The sequence below is a fragment of the Gracilinanus agilis genome, chromosome 3 (assembly GCF_016433145.1).
Source record: "Gracilinanus agilis isolate LMUSP501 chromosome 3, AgileGrace, whole genome shotgun sequence".
In the NCBI taxonomy this organism is placed as follows: domain Eukaryota; kingdom Metazoa; phylum Chordata; class Mammalia; order Didelphimorphia; family Didelphidae; genus Gracilinanus; species Gracilinanus agilis.
In genome coordinates, this window is record NC_058132.1 from 22,150,093 (window position 1) to 22,169,817 (window position 19,725).

At 38.3% G+C, this 19,725-nt stretch overlaps 1 protein-coding gene across 1 annotated transcript in view; it reads left to right on the top strand.

The window, feature by feature from the left end:
- The window catches only part of LOC123240848 (hemicentin-1-like), a 106,840-nt gene that overhangs the window by 37,387 nt on the left and 49,728 nt on the right, over nucleotides 1-19,725 (top strand). The window contains exons 11-12 of the mRNA XM_044668562.1: nucleotides 17,779-18,054; nucleotides 18,435-18,728. Coding sequence (XP_044524497.1) covers nucleotides 17,779-18,054; nucleotides 18,435-18,728 — 570 coding nt within the window. The remainder of the gene's footprint in view (nucleotides 1-17,778; nucleotides 18,055-18,434; nucleotides 18,729-19,725) is intronic.

Here is a 19,725-nt window from a genome sequence, read left to right on the forward strand (position 1 = left end):
CAGTTGATCTTCATACAATATTGCTCTTACTGTGTACAATGTTCTCCTGGTTCCACTCACTTCACTATCAGTTCATATGAGTCATTCCAGGGATTTCTAAAGGCATCTTGCTCATCATGTCTTATAATACAGTAACACTGGCTAGGCAGTTGTAAAACAATGTTCAATGAACTCCCCATTTAGTCCAAAGCCGTCAAATTCTTATACTTAAAAAAACAATGTAATATGTTGAAAAAAACAGACAAAGTAAAACAAATAAAAGACAACCATAATACAATTCAGGATACAAAATTGGGTAATGTAATTTCTAATTGAAGAAAAGTTTAGGGGCTTTCAAAGTTGGGAGATGAAAGATGTAGGTTTCAGGGTCCTCTTTCATCAAATGAAAAAAAAAGTGTGTGTGTGTGTGGGGGGGGGGGAGTACCAAAGGAGCGGGGAGTCAGCTAGGTGACTCAGTGGTTAGAGAGCCCAATCTGGAGATGGGAAATCCTGGATTCAAATCTGGCTTCATACACTTCCTAGTTATGTGACCCTGGGCAAGTTATTTAACCCCCATTGCCAAGCCATTACCACTATTCTGCCTTAGAACCAATTCTGAGAAAGAAACTTAAGGATTTACAAACAAGAAAAGAAAAGAATGTTGATTAATTATATCCACCTGTATATATGAAACAAAAGACAATTTATATAATCTAGTTTCCCTTAACTGGCCAAGAGAAAAACAACAAAATGGAAGAAAGTACATGTGACAACACAAGGTAGAGTCTGTTTACAAGAAAGAATCTCATTGGTCTTTCTGATTCTTACAACAAACTAAATGCATTTTGTGTCTCATCTTTATTTTATCTCAATTGTTTGCAAAGTAATGTCAGAAATACAAATACCAGACCCTGAGGCCCCTTAGAAGAATGCCCCCTCTTATCTCCTGGGTTATAAACTAATGGATTAGTTGCCAAGTTTGGCAAATGGGCTCTTCAAACTTTGTATATGTTTTTTATATCATTTGCATTAACTGTTCCTTTAAACTGGGTGAGAGTGATACCAAATAACCTTTTCTTGTTATATAATTTTTATTCTGATTATGAAGATATGATAAACCTTTTGGGAGAAGTGTTTGATTTCCTTTAAGGAAAGATCAGCCTGAATACACATAGATTCTTCATCTAGCTGAGTTAGGCCTTGTCCCACCACAGAGCAGTGGCTCCCCATAGATCAAGAACTGAAGAAATGGGACCCCTATGAGCTCCTCACCTGGGTTTAAAAGTCTCTACCAGCTCATTCATTTTCATAAGTCATGCCAGTGTGGCAACATTCTTCTGTCTCTTCCCCCTTTACTAGGAACACCCAAGGTGCCAGACAGTCTGCTACATTGTGAACCATCTTAATTGCTGACTCTCATGCTGATGCCAGGGGGCATCAGGTCTTAGACCCAAAGGCAGCTAGCATACCCCACTCACCAAGGAGGCCCCAATATATGAGGCTTGGACAAGAGCTCCCTCCACTCCAGGAAAGAGAGACAAATATTAACATATAAACAGAGGTCACAAAATAAGCTGGAAAAAATTAACAAAAGACCAAAACAAACCAAAACAGAAGCCTAGAAAGTTACTTTTGTGACAGGAAAGATCAAAACAAACTCAGAAGAGGATAACAATGCTAAAATGGATACATGTGAAAAGCATCAAAGGAAAATGTAGGATCATGTCAGACCCACAAGGAACTCCTGGATGATCTCAGAAAGGTTTTTGAAAATAAAATAAGGGGCAGCTAGTGGCACAATGATTAGATAGCTAGACTTGTGGTCAGGATGACCTCTGTTCAAATCTGGCCTCAGATATTTCCTAGCTATGGAACCATTTGCATGCCACTTAACCTTGTTTACCTATTCCTTGCTCTTCTTTCATGAAATATTTATTGTAACAAAAAGTAAAAGGGTTTTTTTAGATTTAAACATTTATTAATATTCATGGTTACATGATTCATGCTCCTCCTTTCCCCTTCACCCCCCGCACTCCCCCCACCCATGGCCGACCCACATTTCCACTGGTTTTGTCATGTGTCCTTGATCAAGACCTATTTCCAAATTGTTGGTGGTTGCATTGGTGTGGTAGTTTCGAGTCCACACCCTCAATCATGTCCACCCCGACCCATGCGTTCAAGCAGTTGTTTTTCTTATATGTTTCCTCTCCTGCAGTCCTTCCTCTGAATGTGGGTAGCGTCTTTACCATAAATCCCTCAGAGCTGTCCTGGGTCATTGTATTGCTGCTGGTTCAGAGGTCCATTACATTCGATTTTACCATAGTATATCAGTCTCTGTGTACAATGTTCATCAGGCCCTGGCAATTTTTTCTTAGGGAGTTATTTGATGACTTGTTCAATTTCTTTTTCTGATATGGGATTATTTTGGTATTCTATTTCTTCTGCTGTTAATCTAGGCAGTTTATATTTCTGTAAATATTCATCCATATCTCCTAAATTGTTATATTTATTACCATAAAATTGGGCAAAATAGTTTTTAATAATTGCCTTGATTTCCCCTTCATTAGAGATGAGGTCTTCCTTTTCATCTATGATACTGTCAATTTGGTTTTCTTCTTTCCTTTTTTCATTAGATTGACCAGTACTTTCTCTCTTTTATCTGTTTTTTCAAAGTACCAGCTTCTAGTCTTATTTATTAATTCAATAGTTCCTTTACTTTTGATTTTATTGATTTCTCCCTTGATTTTTAGTATTTCTAATTTAGTTTTCATCTGGGGATTTTTAATTTGCTCACTTTCTAATTTTTTGAGTTGCATGCCCAATTCATTAATCTCTGCTCTCCTTAATTTGTTAATATATGCACTCAAGGATATAAATTTCCCCCTGAGTACTGCGTTGGCTACATCCCACAGAGTTTGGTAGGATGTCTCATCATTTTCATTTTCTTCAATGAAATTGTTGATTGCTTCTATGATTTCTTCTTTGACAAATTGGTTTTGGAGAATCATATTATTTAATTTCCAATTAGTTTATGATTTTCCTGTCCAGGTGCCCTTACTAATTATTATTTTCATTGCATTATGATCTGAGAAGGTTACATTTATTATTTCTGCTCTTTTGCATTTGTTTGCAATGATTCTATGCCCTATTACATGGTCAATCTTTGTGAATGTACCATGAGCAGCTGAAAAGAAGGTGTATTCCTTTTTGTCCCTATTTATTTTTCTCCACATGTCAATTAAATCTAATTTTTCTAGGACTTCATTCACCTCTCTTACCTCTTTCTTATTTATTTTTTTGGTTTGATTTATGTAGATCTGAAAGAGGAATATTTAGATCACCCACTAGCATGGTTTTACTATCTATTTCCTTCTTGAGCTCTGCCAGTTTCTCCTTTATGAATTTGGATGCTATGCCACTTGGTGCATACATATTGAGCAGTGTTATTTCCTCATTGTTTATACTGCCTTTAATCAGGATGTAATGAACCTTCCCTGTCTTTTTTAATCATATCTATTTTTACTTTGGCTTTGTCAGAAATCACAATAGCCACTCCTGCCTTCTTTTTCTCATTTGACGCCCAAAAGCTTTTGTTCAAGCCCTGAACCTTAAACTTGTGTATGTCCACCCACCTCATATGTGTTTCTTGTAGACAACATATGGTGGGATTTTGGTTTCTAATCCACTCTGCTATTTGCTTCCGTTTTATGAGAAAGTTCATCCCATTCACATTCAGAGTTATAATTATCAGCTGTGCATTTCGCTGACATTTTTCTATTCTCCCCTATTCCTACACCTTCTTCTTAAACTATTTCCTTTTAAACCAGTGGTTTGCTATTAAGCTGGTATCCCTTATCCCCTCCCTTGATTAACTTCCCTTTCTACACCCTCCCTTATTTTTCCCCCACTTTTTGTTTTTAAAGGCCTTATGAATTCCCTCCCCCTTCTTCTCACCTCCTTTTTTTTTACCTCCCCACTCCCCTGCTCCCCTTCGTTTATCCCTTCTGACTTTCTTAGAAGGGTTAGATAAGAGTTTTATGTCTCAGTGGATAGTATAGCTACTCTTCCCTCTCCGGGTTGATTACACTGAGAGTAAGGTTTGATTATTACCTCTTAATGCTCTCTTCCTCTCCTTCTTATAATAGTATTTGTCCCCTCTCCTTCCCATGCCCTCTTTGTGTGTAATACAATATTCTATTTTTCTTATTCACTCAAGTTTCTCTTGGTGTCCCCTACTATTCACCCCCTCTATCCCATTCCCCATGTCATCTTAGATTATTTAGTGTTCCACCCTCACCCTGTGAATTATTCTTCTGATTACTATAATAGTAAATACGATAATAGTGAATAGAGTTCACTACAGAGAATTACACATAACATTTCTCTACATAGGAATGCAGATAATTAGATCTTACTGAGGCCCTTAAAAAGGCAAATTTAAAAATTATGAGTTTTCTTTCTTTCCCCTCTGTTTCTTATTTACCTTTTCATGTTTCTCTCGATTTTTGTGGTTGGATATCAAACTTTCCATTTAGCCCTGGGCTTTTCTGTGCAAATACCTGGAATTCTTCAATTTTGTTGAATGCCCATACTTTCCCCTGGAAATATATAGTCAATTTTGATGGGTAGTTGATCCATGGTTGCAGGCCCAGCTCTCTTGCCTTTCTGAATATCATATTCCAAGCCTTGCAGTCTTTTAGCGTGGAGGCTGCCAGATCCTGTGTGATCCTGATTGGTGCTCCTTGATATTTGAATTGTCTCTTTCTGGCTTCTTGTAAGATTTTTTCTTTTGCTTGGAAGCTCTTGAATTTCGCAATTATATTCCTGGGCGTTTTCTTATCTGGATCGAATGTCCCGGGTGTTCTATGGATCCTTTCAATGTCTATATTGCCCTCTTGTAGTAGGACTTCAGGGCAATTTTGCTGAATAATTTCTGTTAGTATGGAGGCCAGGTTTCTATTAATTTCTCCCTTTTCAGGGAAACCAATGATTCTCAAATTGTCTCTTCTAGACCGGTTTTCTTGGTCTGTCACTTTCTCATTGAGATATTTCATGTTTCCTTCTATTTTTTCAGTCTTTTGACTTTGTTTTATTTGTTCTTGTTGTCTTGAGAGATCATTAGCTTCTAATTGCTCAATTCTAGCCTTTAGGGATTGGTTTTCGGCTATAATCTTTCGGTTTTCCTTTTCAATCTGGTCATTTCTGGTGTTCAATTTGCTTATCAGTTCATTTGATTTCTGAGCCTCACTTTCCAATTGCAAGATTCTACCTTTTAAACTGTTATTTTCTTGCCAGATCTCTTCCATCTTCCTCAAAATCTCAGTTTTGAACTCTTCCATAGCTTGTGACCCGTTTTCCTTATTTGAGGAGGGTCCGGATGCTTGTTTGTTCTCCTCCTCTGTTTGCTCGGTTGTCTGGATTTTCTCTGTGTAAAAGTTGTCAAGTGTTAAAGACTTCTTTTTCTTGTTAATCTTTCTCTTCTGAACTTCCTGAGTCTGGGTAGCCATCATTAGCCCAGCAGCTTCTCCTCGCGCTTTATCCTCGCGCTCAGTGACTGTCTACGGTCTTTTGGCTTCTGAGGTCTGAGGTCTGGTTTTTTCCAAGGTCAAGCCCCCTGGTGGACCCCCTTGCTTGATCCTCCACTGGAGGTTTCTTTACCAGTCTCAGGGCGCTGCTTCCAAAGTCATATACCTGTCTGCACTGTTTCCCCACTCAGGGTTTCAGAGCCTTAGCTCACGGCTGTGTCTGCCTCTACCTGTGTTCTTTAGCTTTTTGGGGACCTAAATCTTGCTGCTCTTAGGAACAGGCCCTGGAGCTGCCAATGACTCGATGGGTGCCCCAAACTTGCTCTATTTCTTTTTAGCTGGCTTCGGCGCTATAAGTGTTGTGTGTGGAGGGGTTGGGGGTGGGGTGGTTGCTCAGCCCGAGATTTAGTGAGGGCTGTTTCACCCCTTTATAGCATGGAAATATCCCGATTCCACATACCTTCCACACTGCACCCTGTTGAGGGGTTCCTCCGTTCATCTGGACTTCTTTTTATGTCCCCTTTAGGAGTCTTGTGTGTTTCAGTCAGGAGAGGTTAAGAGCTGCTTTTTACTCTGCCGCCATCTTAACCCGGAACCAAAAGGTTTTTTTTATGAATCAGAGAAATAGGAAAAAATTAGAAAAGAAATGAGTGATACAAAAGAATCATAAAAAAAGGTTCAATAGTTTGGTCAAACATACACAGAAAGTAACTTAGGAAACTACTCCCTAAAAACTAGAATCTGTCATGGAAAAGGAAGCCCAAAAGTCCAATGAAGAAAACAATTACCAAAAAAAAATAGAATTGACTAAATGGAAAAGAAGGTATCAAAGCTTAGCAAAGAAAACAATTTTCTAAAAATTAAAATTGGGAAAAAGAAAACTAATGACTCCCTGAGATACAAGATACAATCAAACAAAATCAAAAGAATGAAAAATAGAAGAAAATGTGAAATATCTCGTTGGAAAAACAACTGACCTAGAAAATAGGTACAAGATAAATTATCTAAGAGTTGTTGAACTCTCTGAAAGTCATAATCAAAAAAGAGTTTAAATGCCATATTATAAGAAATTATTAAGGAAAACTACCTTATATTCTCAAATGAGAGTGAAAGTAGAAACTGAAAGAATCCACTGATCATCTCAGGTCTATTATAATCAAATTCCAGAGCTTCCAGGCCAAGGAGAAAATATTACAAATAGCTTGAAATAAAAATTTAAATATCCTAGAGGCATAGTCAGGATTACACAGGACCTTGTAACTTTTATATTAAAGGAATGGAGGACTTGAAATGTGATATTCCAGAAGGCAAAGAAGCTAGGATTGCAATGCAGAATTACCTATGTGGTAAAATTAAATATAATAATACTTCAGGAGAAAAAATGCATTGAAAGATAGAGTAGATGACTTATCAAGCACTCCTGATGGAAAGACCATTAACAACCATTTTAACAACCATTTTAACAAAAAATTTGATATTCAAATACAAGACTTGAGAGAAGCATAAAAATGTAAACATGTAAGATAAAACTTAAGGGATTCAATAAGATGAAACAATTCATAGTTCTACATAGGAAGATGATATTTGTAACTCTTTTCGAAAAAAACTTTTACCTTCTGCCTTGGAATTGGTATGAAGTATCAGTTCCAAGTCAGAAAGGCAATAAGGGCTAGGCAATATGGTGACTTAACCAGGGTCACACATTTAGCAAGTATCTGAATCCAAATTTGAACTTGGGTCCTCCTCACTCTAAGTCTGCCACTCTACCCACTGAGACCCATCTCTTCCCCTGATACTTGTAAATCTTGAGAATTTTATCACTATTGAGACAGTTTGAAGAATGATACACAGAGAGCACAAGAATATATCAAAAAGGATGGGATGATATCCAAAAAAAGTTAAGGGATGAGAAAGAGGACTGCATTGGGAAAAGAGGGAATGAAAGATCAAGATGAATTACTTCACATGTGGAGTCATGAAAGAGTTAACATAATAAAGGGGAAGATAGGGGAAGGGAGGTCAATGCTCAAACCTTACTTTCATTGGAATTGGAGGAATAATATCTGAACTCAATTGACTTTGGAAATCTATCTTGCCTTCAAGGGAAGTATGTCATCCATGATTCTGTGATGCAGCTAGAACCCCTCACAGAATCATGGATTATACAGAAGACAGAGTATAGGGGAATGAGATATGGGTGGGGAGACTTTAGAAATGAGAGGATGAATTAGGGAAGGTGGTGGTCAAAAACAAAACATTTGCCAGCAGGGAAAGGCTGAAAAGAGAAAAAAGAATAAATGGGTTGGGGGGGGGGTAGAATATGATTGAGGGAAACACATAAATAGTCATTATAGCTGTGAATGGGAAGGAATGAACTTATCCATAAAACAGAAGTGAGCAGCAGAGTGGAATTAAAAACCAGAATCCAATAATTTGTTTTTTTATAAGAAATACACTTAAATCAGGAAGAAACACACAGAGCAAAGATTAAAAAGTCTGGCACAAAATCTATTATGCTTCAGCTGAATAAAAAGAGTGAAAATAAAAGTAAAAATGAATGTAATTTTCAAAAGATAAAAAAGAGACTTAAGTAGTTCTATGGAATGAGAGTGAGACTTAGAGACAGGAGGTCCAAGGTTGAAATTAGGGCTCAGACACTTTTTAGCTGTGTGACCCTGGGCAAGTCACTTAATCTCCTTAACCCTTACTGTTCTTCCTTGGAACCAATATTCAATATTGAGTTTAAGACAAAAGATAAGGATTTTTATAAAAATAAGGAAGGAAACTACATCTTGATGAAAGGCATCTTAGACAATGAAGCAATATCACTGCCAAACCTATATGTACCAAATAACATAGCAGTCAAATACGTAAAGGACAAGTTACATGAATTACAGGAAGAAGTAAAGCTCTACTAGTGTGGGACCTCAACTTTTCCCTCTCAGAATTGGCTACATCTAGAAGAAGTAGTTAATAAGGCGAAAAGAATTTCAGAAAAGCTACATATGATAGATCCCCAGAGGAGTCTCAAGAAGAATAGAAATGAACATATTTTCTTTCAGTAATACATAGCACCTACACAAAAATTGGCCATGAATTAGGCTATACAAGCCTCACAAACAAATGCAGAAAAAGAGAACTATTAAGTACATACATAATAAGAATTAAATTCAATAAAGGGCTGCAGAAATAAAGTTTAAAAATTCATTGAAAATTTAATAATTTAATCCTAAAGAGTGATAATCCTTAAGATCTGCCTATTTGACATAAAAGGCAGAAAAGCTGTTCTACTGAATTTCTTTTATGACACAAATATGGTACTGATCCCAAAGCCGGCTAGATAAAAAAAGAGAAAGATAACTACAGACCAAACTCATTAAAGAACATAGATGCAAAAATCTTAAATAGAATACTAGCAAAAAGACTCCAGCAAGTGATCATGAGGGTTATTCATTATGGCCAGATAGGATTTATACCAGGAATGCAAGGATGGTTCAATATTAGGAAAACCATTCACATAATTGAACATATCAACAAGAAAACCAACAAAAATTACATGATTATCTCAATAGATGCTGAAAAAGCCTTTTACAAAATACAAACACCCATTCCTACTGAAAACACTAGAAAGTATAGGAATAGAAGGACCTTTCCTAAAAATAATAAACAATATATATCCAAAACCATCAACAAGCATTATATGTAATGGGAATAAATTAGAAGCCTTCCCAATAAGATCAGATGTGAAACAAGGAAGCCCATTATCACCTCTAATATTTAACATTGTACTAGAAACACTAGCAGTAGCAATTGGAGAAGAAGAAGAAATTGAAGGTATTAAAACAGGCAATTAGGAGACTAAGCTATCACTCTTTGCAGGTGATATGATGGTCTACTTAAAAAATTCTAGAGAATCAACTAAAATGTTAGTGGAAATAATCAACAACTTTAGAAAAGTTGCAGGATATAAAATAAATACACATAAATCATCAGCATTTCTATATATTTCCAACACATCTCCACAGCAAGAGTTAGGAAGAGAAATTCCATTTAAAATCACCCTAGACAATATAAAATATTTAGGAATCTATCTTCCAAGACAAACACAGGAATTATATGAACACAACTACAAAACACTTGCCACACAATTAAAACTAGATCTAGGGGCAGCTGGGTAGCTCAGTGGAGTGAGAGCCAGGCCTAGAGATGGGAGGTCCTAGGTTCAAACCCAGCCTCAGACACTTCCCAGCTGTGTGACCCTGGGCAAGTCACTTGACCCCCATTGCCTACTCTTACCACTCTTCCACCTATGAGACAATACACCTAAGTTAAGGGTCTAAAAAAAAAGATCTAACCAATTAGAAAAACATTAATTGCTCATAGGTAGGACAAGCTAATATAATAAAAATGACCATTCTACCCAAATTAATTTACTTATTTAGTGTCATGCCTATCAAACTACCAAGAAACTCTTTTACTGAAATAGAAAATGCTATAACCAAGTTCATTTGGAAGAATAAAAGATTAAGAATATCAAGGGAAATAATGAAAAAATGTGAAGGAAGGTGGCCTAGGAGTACCAGATCTTAAACTGTACTATAAAGCAGTGGTCATCAAAATAATATGGTACTGGCTAAGAGACAGAAGGGGGACGATCAGTGGAATAGACTTGGGGTAAGTGACATCAGCAAGACAGTCTACAATAAATCCAAAGAGCCCAGCTTTTGGAACAAAAACCTACTATTTGACAAAAACTGCTGGGAAAATTGGAAAACATGGGAGAGATTGAGTCTAGATCAACATCTCACACTCTACACCAAGATAAATTCAGAATGGGTGAATGACTTGAATATAAATGAGGAAACTATGAGAAAATTAAGTGAGCACAAAATAGTATACTTGTCAGATCTTTGGGAAAGGAAAGAGTTTAAAATCAAGCAAGAGATAGAAAAAATTGCAAAATGTAAAATAAATAATTTTGATTATGTTAAATTAAAAAGGTTTTGTGCAAACAAAACCAATACAACCAAAATTAGAAGAGAAGCAACAAATTGGGGGAAAAAAATCTTTAGAACAAAAACCTCTGACAAATGTCTAATTACTCAAATATATAAGGAGCTACATCAATTGTACAAAAAAAATCAAGCCATTCTCCATTTGTTAAATAGGAAAGGACATGAAGAGGCAATTTTCAGATAAAGAAATCAAAACTATCAATAAACACATGAAAAAGTGTTCTAAATATCTAATAATTAGAGAAATGCAAATAGAAACAACTCTGAGGTACCACTTTACACCTTGCAGATTGGCCAAAATGACAGCAAAGGAAAATAATAAATGTTGGAGGGGATATGTGGCAAAATTGAGATCTTAATGCATTGCTGGTGGAGTTGTTCTGGATGGCATTTTGGAACTGTACCCAAAGGGCTTTAAAAGACTGTCTGTCCTTTGATCCAGTCATTCCACTTGTACAAAAATATTTATAGTCACACTCTTTGTGGTGACAAAAAATTGGAAAATGAGGGAATGTGCTTCATTTGGGGAATGGCTGAACAAATTGTGGTATCTGTTGATGATGGAATACTGTTGTGCTCAAAGGAATAATGAATTGGAGGAATTCCATGTGAACTGGAATGACCTCCAGGAATTGATTCAGAGTGAAAGGAGCAGAACCAGGAGAACATTACACAGAGAGACTGATACACTGTGGTACAATCAAATGTAATGGACATCTCTACTGACAGCAATGTAATGATCCAGAACAATTCTGAGGGACTTATGAAAAAGAACGATATCCACAGTCAGAGGAAGAACTGGGAGTAGAAACACAGAAAAGAAACAATGCTTGAACATATATGAGTTGATGGGGATATGATTTGGGATATAGAATCTAAACAACCACCCAAGTACAGCTATCAATGTTATGGAAATAGGTCTTGATCATTGATACATGTAAGCCCAGTGGAATTGTGTGTTGGCTATGGAGAAGGTGGGGAGGGACAGTTGGGAGGGGAGGGAAAGAACATGAATCATGCAACCATGCAAAAATATTCTAAAAAATTAAAAATATTTAAATTTTAAAATAAAAATAAAAACAAAACAACAAAAAAAGAATGAGTAGGACAAAGAATAATCAATAATTTCATTAAAGAGAATGACCCAGTGGCAGCTAAGTGACTCAGTGGACTGAGAGTCAGGACTAGAGACAGGAGGTCCTAAGTTCAAAAATGGCTTCAGACAATTCCTAGCTGTGTGATCTTGGGCAAGTCATTTAACCCCCATTGCCTAGCCCTTACCACTCTTCTGCCATGGAACCAACATATAGTGTTGATTCTAAGGTGGAAGATAAGGGTTTAAAAATTTTTTTTAATAAAAAGAGAATGACCCAAAAGGAGAACATATCAAAATTAATGAGATGTAGCTCCAACAGTACTTAGGGGAAATTTTACCTCTCTACATACTTATATCAATAAAATAAAAGGGGAGATCAAGGAATTAGCAATGCAACTAAAAAGAATTTTAAAAGAACAAATTTTTAAAATCCAATTAAATACCAAAAGGGAAATCCTAACATTCAAAAGAGATTAATAAATTTGAAAGTAATAAAATCAATGAACTAATAACTAAGACAATTTTATGAATAAAACAATACAATGAATAAATCACTGGTTGTTTATTTTTTATTTTTTTTTAAACCCTTAACTTCTGTGTATTGGCTCCTTGGTGGAAGAGTGGTAAGGGTGGGCAAGTGAGGAGCTCATGCTATATCTTGCTATTTTCTGATTGGGGTGGACTTCACACCGAGACTGTAAATCCTGCTCCCCCAAATCCCCACCCTCACCCACACCCCTGGACAAAAGCAGTCAGACAGAGGAATGGGGGTGGTGTCACATGTCCAAAACCTCTCTAATGTTTGTCTTTGTGCCCATGCATTGCATTTTCCCACATAGTGTTGTGAGGAAAATTATTTAGTTATGTAGGAGACTTAGCAGGAAGGGCTGGAGAATTCCATATGGAATGGGAAAGCAGGAGTGGCTTGCTCTCTGAGACAGACTCCATGGTGGTTGGGACAAACTGTTACTGACCCTGGGAGACCTCAGAGCTAGTGAAGTTGTATCCTGATTCCCTGGGATCTTGGAGAGTGGTGAAGGTGGAAAACAGAGGACATCTATCCTGCAAGAAAGCACTGAGCAGGGAAGTGGTCTGTGATCTGGTGGACAGCTTGCAGTCTTCTCTCCCTACCTGGCTGCTTTGGATCATCTGTTTCCTGGAGGAGTTGGCTCCTGGCATCCTGAAACCATCCCTGGAATATTTGTGAGATCCCAAGTTCAAGCCCCAACCTCAGGTCCTTAGCCAAGCTGTCAAAACCTGGCAGGAGCCAGGTTGGCTAAGGAACTCTCTCCCCTTCTGACTCCTGTCCTGGGTTGCTAGTCATAGTTTTACATAACCCCCTTTCCAATCCCTTCATATAATAATTAAACCTGATTATTCCCTGTGTGTTTTTAGTAATTTAAGGTCCTTATTGTTTGTATGTAATAATCTGAATTTATTATTCAGATTGGCTGGGTGGGGCTGAGTGGCAGTTGGTCAGGCATAACTGCCATTCAGTCAATGGTCTTTCCCTTATAGTTAAAATTGGTTCCCAGACTTGTAAAGTCTTTCTTGTTGTCCCTTCCTGTCTCCTATCCACCCACAGAGCCCACATATTAATATTTGTCACCTTCCCTGGCTATTCCCCATAACACTAGGGAGTTGCCCTCTCTCGTGAGAAAGAAGAAAGAAATTCTCTCTCTTCCACTCTCCCCTTGAGACTGCAGGATTTTAATTTGAGTGGGTGAGGACTCTTGTTTATTCCACACATTTGGAACCATTGACTAAAGACGCCCATGATCTGGCTCTGGTGTAGCCTGCTCACAAAGTGGGTAGCCAGGAGAGCTAGTCAGCTAGCCACGTGCAGCCTGTGCTTTATCTTTCTCTGACCAGCTATTATGATTGTAATTTTAATAATTATAAATAATTATATTTAAAAATTAAGATATGGCCTGCAGAGAATTTTAATCAAAAACAGTATCTTTTAGCAAAATAGTTTCCTAGCGTCTCCCTTTTAATGAGATCTATTTTGCATTTTGCTTTGTCAGGGATCATGATTGCTACCCTGATGCTTTTTAACCTCTGGTGCACTCTTAATAGATTCTGCTATATATAGCCCCTAATTTTCACTCAGGGTTACTCTGTTTTAAGTGTAACACTTATAAATAACACCTTGTTAGAATCCTGTTTCATAATCCATTCTGTTATCTCTTTCCATTGTATGCATGCCATTCACATTTACAGTTATGAATACTAGCTCTGTATTTCCTTCCCCTCTATATTCACCTTTTATCCTTTTCCCTCTCTCTTTCCTGTGCTTCTCCTCAAAAGTTTGTTTTCCTTCTTCCCTCCTTTGTATCATTTCCCTCCTTTCTCTCCTACCTTTCCCCCTCTTTCTTCCCTGTTGGATAAGGTAGATTTCTATATCCAACCTAGAGTGTGTTATTCCCTCTTTCAGTCAATTCTGATGACTGTAGAGTTCAACCTTTGCCTGCCACTCCCCATTTTCCCCTCCATTATAAAAGGTCTTCCTCATGGGTTACTTTAATATGACATAATTTCCCCTATTCTCTCTCTGCTTTCCCCTTTTCCCAATTCAGCATTCTTTCTCACACCTTAATTTTATTTATTTTTAATCATCCCATATAGTCAATTCATACTCATGCTATCTGCCTATGTATCCTTTTCTTTAATCCTTGCCTTTCATCTTAGAATTGGTACTAAGTATTGGTTCTGAGGCAGAAGAGTGATAAGAACTAGGCCATGGGGTTAAGTGACTTGCCCAGGGCCACACAGCTAGAAAGTATCTGAAGCCAGATTTGAACCTAGGATCTAGCATCACTAGGCCTGACTTTCAATCCACTGAGCCACCCAGTTGCCCTTCTATCCTCCTTCTACAATGACAAAATTCTTAGGAATGATAAGTATTATCTTCTCATATAAGAGTTAGTAAGTTTAAAGTAAACAGTTTAAACTTAGTGATCCCCTTATGATTTCTTTTTCTTGTTTACCTTTTAATGCTTTTTTTGAGTCTTCTATTTGAGAGTCATATTTTCTATCCAGCTCTGATCTTTTCATCAGGATTGAGTGAAAGTTCTCTATTTCATTAAATATACAGCACCTGTGCCAAGAAGACCCAAAAATGGGGTCACGAAGAGATAGACATAATTGAACAACACCACCAAAAGCATTTCTGTTACAATGCTGACATATTGAATAACAGAGGTGAAAATGGACTCTTTGCTTCACTCTTGAATTTGTCAGGAATACTTTTTTCTTCTATTTAACCCCAATTTTAGATAGTGCTTGCTTCTTATTTTAGATACATACTACTTATGATAAGAAAGGCTCCACTGATTCCTTTATTTTCTGCTGTTTTTCATAGGAATGGGTTTTATATTTTGTCAAATGCTTTTTCTTGCACCAATGAATATAATAACATGGTTTTTGTTGTCATTAATACCAGTATAGTCAAATATGGTTTTCCTAATATTGAACCAGCCCTACATGCCACACATCAATCCCACCTGGTTAATTGGGTATGGTCTTTGCGATATATTCCTATAATCTCCTTGCTAGTATTTTATTTAAAATATTTGCAATCAAAGTTCATTAGTGAAATGTTTAGTTTTCTTCTCTGATTTTGCTTTTCCTGGTTAGGGTATCAAAAGCATATTTGTATCATGAAAGGAATTGGGGGGGGGGGAATTCATTCTTTCCCTATTTAAAAAAAAACCTTCCCTTCCATCTTAGAATCAATACTAAGTATTGTTTCTAAGGAAGATGAGAAGTAAAGGCTAGGCAATGGTGGTTAAGTCACTTGCCCAGAGTCATACAGGAAGTGTCTGAGACCAGATTTGAACCCTGATCCTCCTGATTCTAGGCCCCGTTATCCAATGAGTACCTCACTACCCCCTCATTGCCTATATTTTTAAGATAATTTATATATCATTGAGATTGATTGTTCCTTCAGTGTTGTAATGCACTGGTAAATCAATCCAATTCTGGGGATTTTTTCTTAGAGAGCTCATTTGTGGTTTCTTCAATGTCTTTTTCTAAGATTGAGTCATTTAAGTAGTCTATTTTAAATTCTTTCAATCTGAGCAAATCATATTTTTGTAAGTATTCCTTCATTACACTTACATTCCACTTTTGCTGGCACATCATTGGTCAAAATAAGAGCTCAGAATTTCTTTAATTTCAACTTCATTGATAACTTACTCATCATTTTCTCTTTGCTCTTGGTCATTTCGTTTTCTTCATTCTTTAATCAAATTAACCAATGGTTTGTCTATTTTATTGTTTTTTATTTTAAAAAGCAGATCCTAGTTTTATTTAATTCTTTTTTTTACTTTTGATTTTATTAAACTCTCTTTTGATTTTCAGGATTTCCATTTTTGTGTTTAGTTGGAGAATTTACTGATATTTCCAAGAAACTGAAGTCCGTTGTACCCACAGACAGTCCTTGAGAGGCTAAGATGCCCTAGGCCTCACCAGGTGTCAACTGCTACTCTTGAAGTAATGAGCCAGAGTCCTTTCTGTCCTGGTAGTACTACCTAGAGGACACAAGGACACCTATAGCAAGAGAGGGAGATCTGAGGCCAGGGATGACTGAGGCAGCCTGGTTTCCATCTGATCACAGTGGGGCAAATGTTGGAGCCCATCCTCAGCCATGAAGGGATTGGTTTGGATGGGAGCCTGCTTAAGGTTCTCAGAACTGTTGGAGAGTCAGTCCAGGAATCCTGTTCAGTTTAGTTCTCCAAGGCATTCCTAATCATTCTTGGATCAGAAATGAGCAGGGAGTCAAGTCCATCAAAACTGAATCCTTGGGGGCAGCTGGGTAGCTCAGTGGATTGAGAGCCAGGCCTAGAGACAGGAGGTCCTAGGTTCAAATCCAGCCTCAGACACTTCCCAGCTGTGTGACCCTGGGCAAGTCACTTGACCCCCATTGCCTACCCTTACCAATCTTCCACCTATAAGTCAATACACAGAAGTTAAGGGTTTAAAATTTAAAAAAAAAAACTGAATCCTGTTTGGCCTATGGAGTCAAGGAAAGCCACTGGGACTGTTTCCTTGGGCTACAAATTGCTGACAGCTCTCCTCGATTTCTCTTTGTATTTAGCTCCAACACATTCCCTCCCTGTTTCCTTTGCTGCCTCTCCATTCTTTCCCTCTCTGTCTTCCTAGATCTTATCTCTTTTATTTCAGGGCTACAAAAGTCTAAGTCTAGTACCTCTTCTCCTAAAAATGGAGAAATAAAACTGTTTCCTAGAGAAAAACATTGAAAAGAAAAGGAGAACCAATGAATAAACCTGAAAAGAAGAACAATGAGATTCAGGGCAGTAAATACTGCGAAACACCAGCTTGGGGAAGGGAGGGAGACCAGGCCCCTAGAGAAGGTGAAAGAATAGAGGAATTGTCTTGATTTCTCTCTCCTATTTTGGGAGGCAGACTAGAAGAAAAGAGAGTCAGAGGCAGCTCAATCCTATTCTTCAATCTTTCTGATTAAAAAAATAGTAGAGTTCCTAACCAGCGTCACTGCTACCAGGATCCCAATCATAATCCCAGCCTCTTCTGAAAGAGAAGTCATGATCTCATCTTAAGAGTTGATCTGTGGGGGCAGCTGGGTAGCTCAGTGGATTGAGAAGCCAGGTCTAGAGACAGGAATTTATTTCCTCTTCAGAGTTAAATTAATGTTTCTCTGTCTGAGCACAATCTCCCCATGGCCTGTCCCTAGTCCATCCTCTCTAGCCTCCACCAATATCCTCAACAAGGCATGGAGGTAAGTAACCCTGGCATCTTGGAGTCCAGGCCAAAGAAACATAAACTCTCAGTGGTCCTGCCAGGCTAAAAAGGCCTCAAATCCAAACATAGGTGCTGTATGAAGGGGTCTGTCATCCCTGGACCAACTTGCCTCAGCCCAAAATGAATGACCACCAGGAGCTTGGTCTCCTTCTGAATGTCTTTGTCAGCCACAGGAACTGAAGATGAACTTTTCCTATGGCCTGGAGAAGTTGTGATCTGCACCAGAGAAAGGGCTGTCCTTGCCATTGAAATCACAGCTTCTTGGTCTCTGGTCTCCAGCCTTGTCGAGGTCTTAGAGAGGATACTTCCAAACCAGTTCTTTGGTTATAAGGTAAGAAAAAGAACCAACATAGTCATTTTCTGTCTATTTTCTGCACAGCGTTACTATCCATACCAATCATCAACAGCTCCAACATGGCCCCAGTGGAGAACAAGGACAATATCTCATTAACATGCCAGGCTACGGATATAAATCTCACATACCGGTGGTTCATAAACCAAAGAGCCCTAGTCGGTCACAGGATACAAATGTCCCCGGATAACAGGACACTCATTATAAACACTATCACAAGGAAAGACAAAGGACCCTATGTGTGTGAAATCGAGAACCCAGCTGGTAGAAGAAAGAGTGATTCATTCACACTGAATGTTACCTGTGAGTAACTTGGTTCTTCCTATATTGGGTATGCTTATAGCCTGGTGGTATATTCCCAGAGGTCAGCCTAATTCAGTCATTTCTCTAAAGAGGGCTAAAGATCTCAGCTCTGAGGTTCCCATCCCCCTTAATCTTTAGGGAGCCCAGATTGGCCTTGTCATGCTTTCTGGTGGAGGGTGGCCAGCCATGGTGCTGAACTGGAGAAGCCCTAAGATCTGCCAAGTTCAGTTCCAAACTAGAAAAACAGAAGAAGAGCTATGAATTTCCCAGATCAAAGGAGGATCAGGGAGAAACAGTGGCCCCTCTTGATGTGTTACAGAATAGGAGATTTCCCTTCTTTCTGCCAAAATCTCAATATGGAATTCTTCTCTTTCCTCCAGATGGCCCAGATACCCCCACAATTCTTCCAACAATCAATCAGTACCATGTAGGGGCAAATATTAATTTGGCCTGTTCTGCTGAATCTAACCCACCTGCCCAATTCACTTGGTTTCATAATCAAAAAAAGGTGAGCAAGTCAGCCACATTCTCTGCTACTGCATCCCTGGATCATGCTGGAACCTATACCTGTTATGCATCTAACTCATATACTGGCTTAAATAGCACCAAAAAGAAGTATCTTACAATCTCTGAAGACAAGAACTTTACAATCTATGCCGGATTTACAATCTATGGTGAGTAGCTGGATTGGGCCCCCAACTTTGTGTTGGGCTCTCTCCTTCCCTGGCATGACAGAAACAAAGATAAGTGACATTCTGCCCCCCTGGTCCCATGGCACAATGTGTTGTGGTAGAAGGAGCCCTGAGCTTAGAATCATGAAAATTGGGTAGAATACTTCCTTTCCTATCTACTATCTGAGTAGTAAGTGTGTCTCCTCCTTTCCCAGCCTCAGTTTCTTCATCTGGAGAAAAGAATAATCTTTTGCTCTGTATATAATAGGATTCTATGAGGAGAAAATCCTTTTTACATGTTGGGTACAAAAAGCATTTGAGCTGTCATTGTCATCATTGTTGTTGATATTGGATTATTCTTCTCTGTCCCAGCAACATACAACCTTCTTTGTCTCCAAACTTCTAGGACTGCAGCTTCAATGACTGCCCTGTATTCTCTCCCGTGGTCTTTCCTTCAGTCCGTTTCACTCGGTGCTGTGGCCCCACAGGGTGTTTCTAGTCTTGGTTGAAGTATGAGCTATGGTCATGCAATGGGGCTGGCCTTGATCCTCTTTTGCAGGGAAATTTTGGAGATGGAAAGGAGAATTTCACCTTTGTCTCCTTTCACACACAGAAATTCACCATTGCACCTACATTTTTCCTCTTTGTGGGTGGCCTAAAATGTCACATGGAAGCATGGCTGTTATGAAACCTGGTTCTTATCCATGTAAAGGGAAGATTGGCTTTAGCATCCAGTGGCTTGGTCCACAGTATAATCCTTGCTGCCCAATTAATTCATGGGTCTGGCTCTCCTATGTACAGATGAAAGAGCCTCCACACCCCTAATCACACTAGTGTGTAGCAGGACCATAGAGAGATCATCTCTGGCCTTAGTTTCCTTTCATTTTATGGAGATTTGTTGGTACAAACCTTAGGAGTATCCCAACTTCCTGTCCCTGACTCTGGGGTCATTCTGAATGGAGAGCAGGGGGAAGAGGTAGAATTGTGAAATAGGGACATG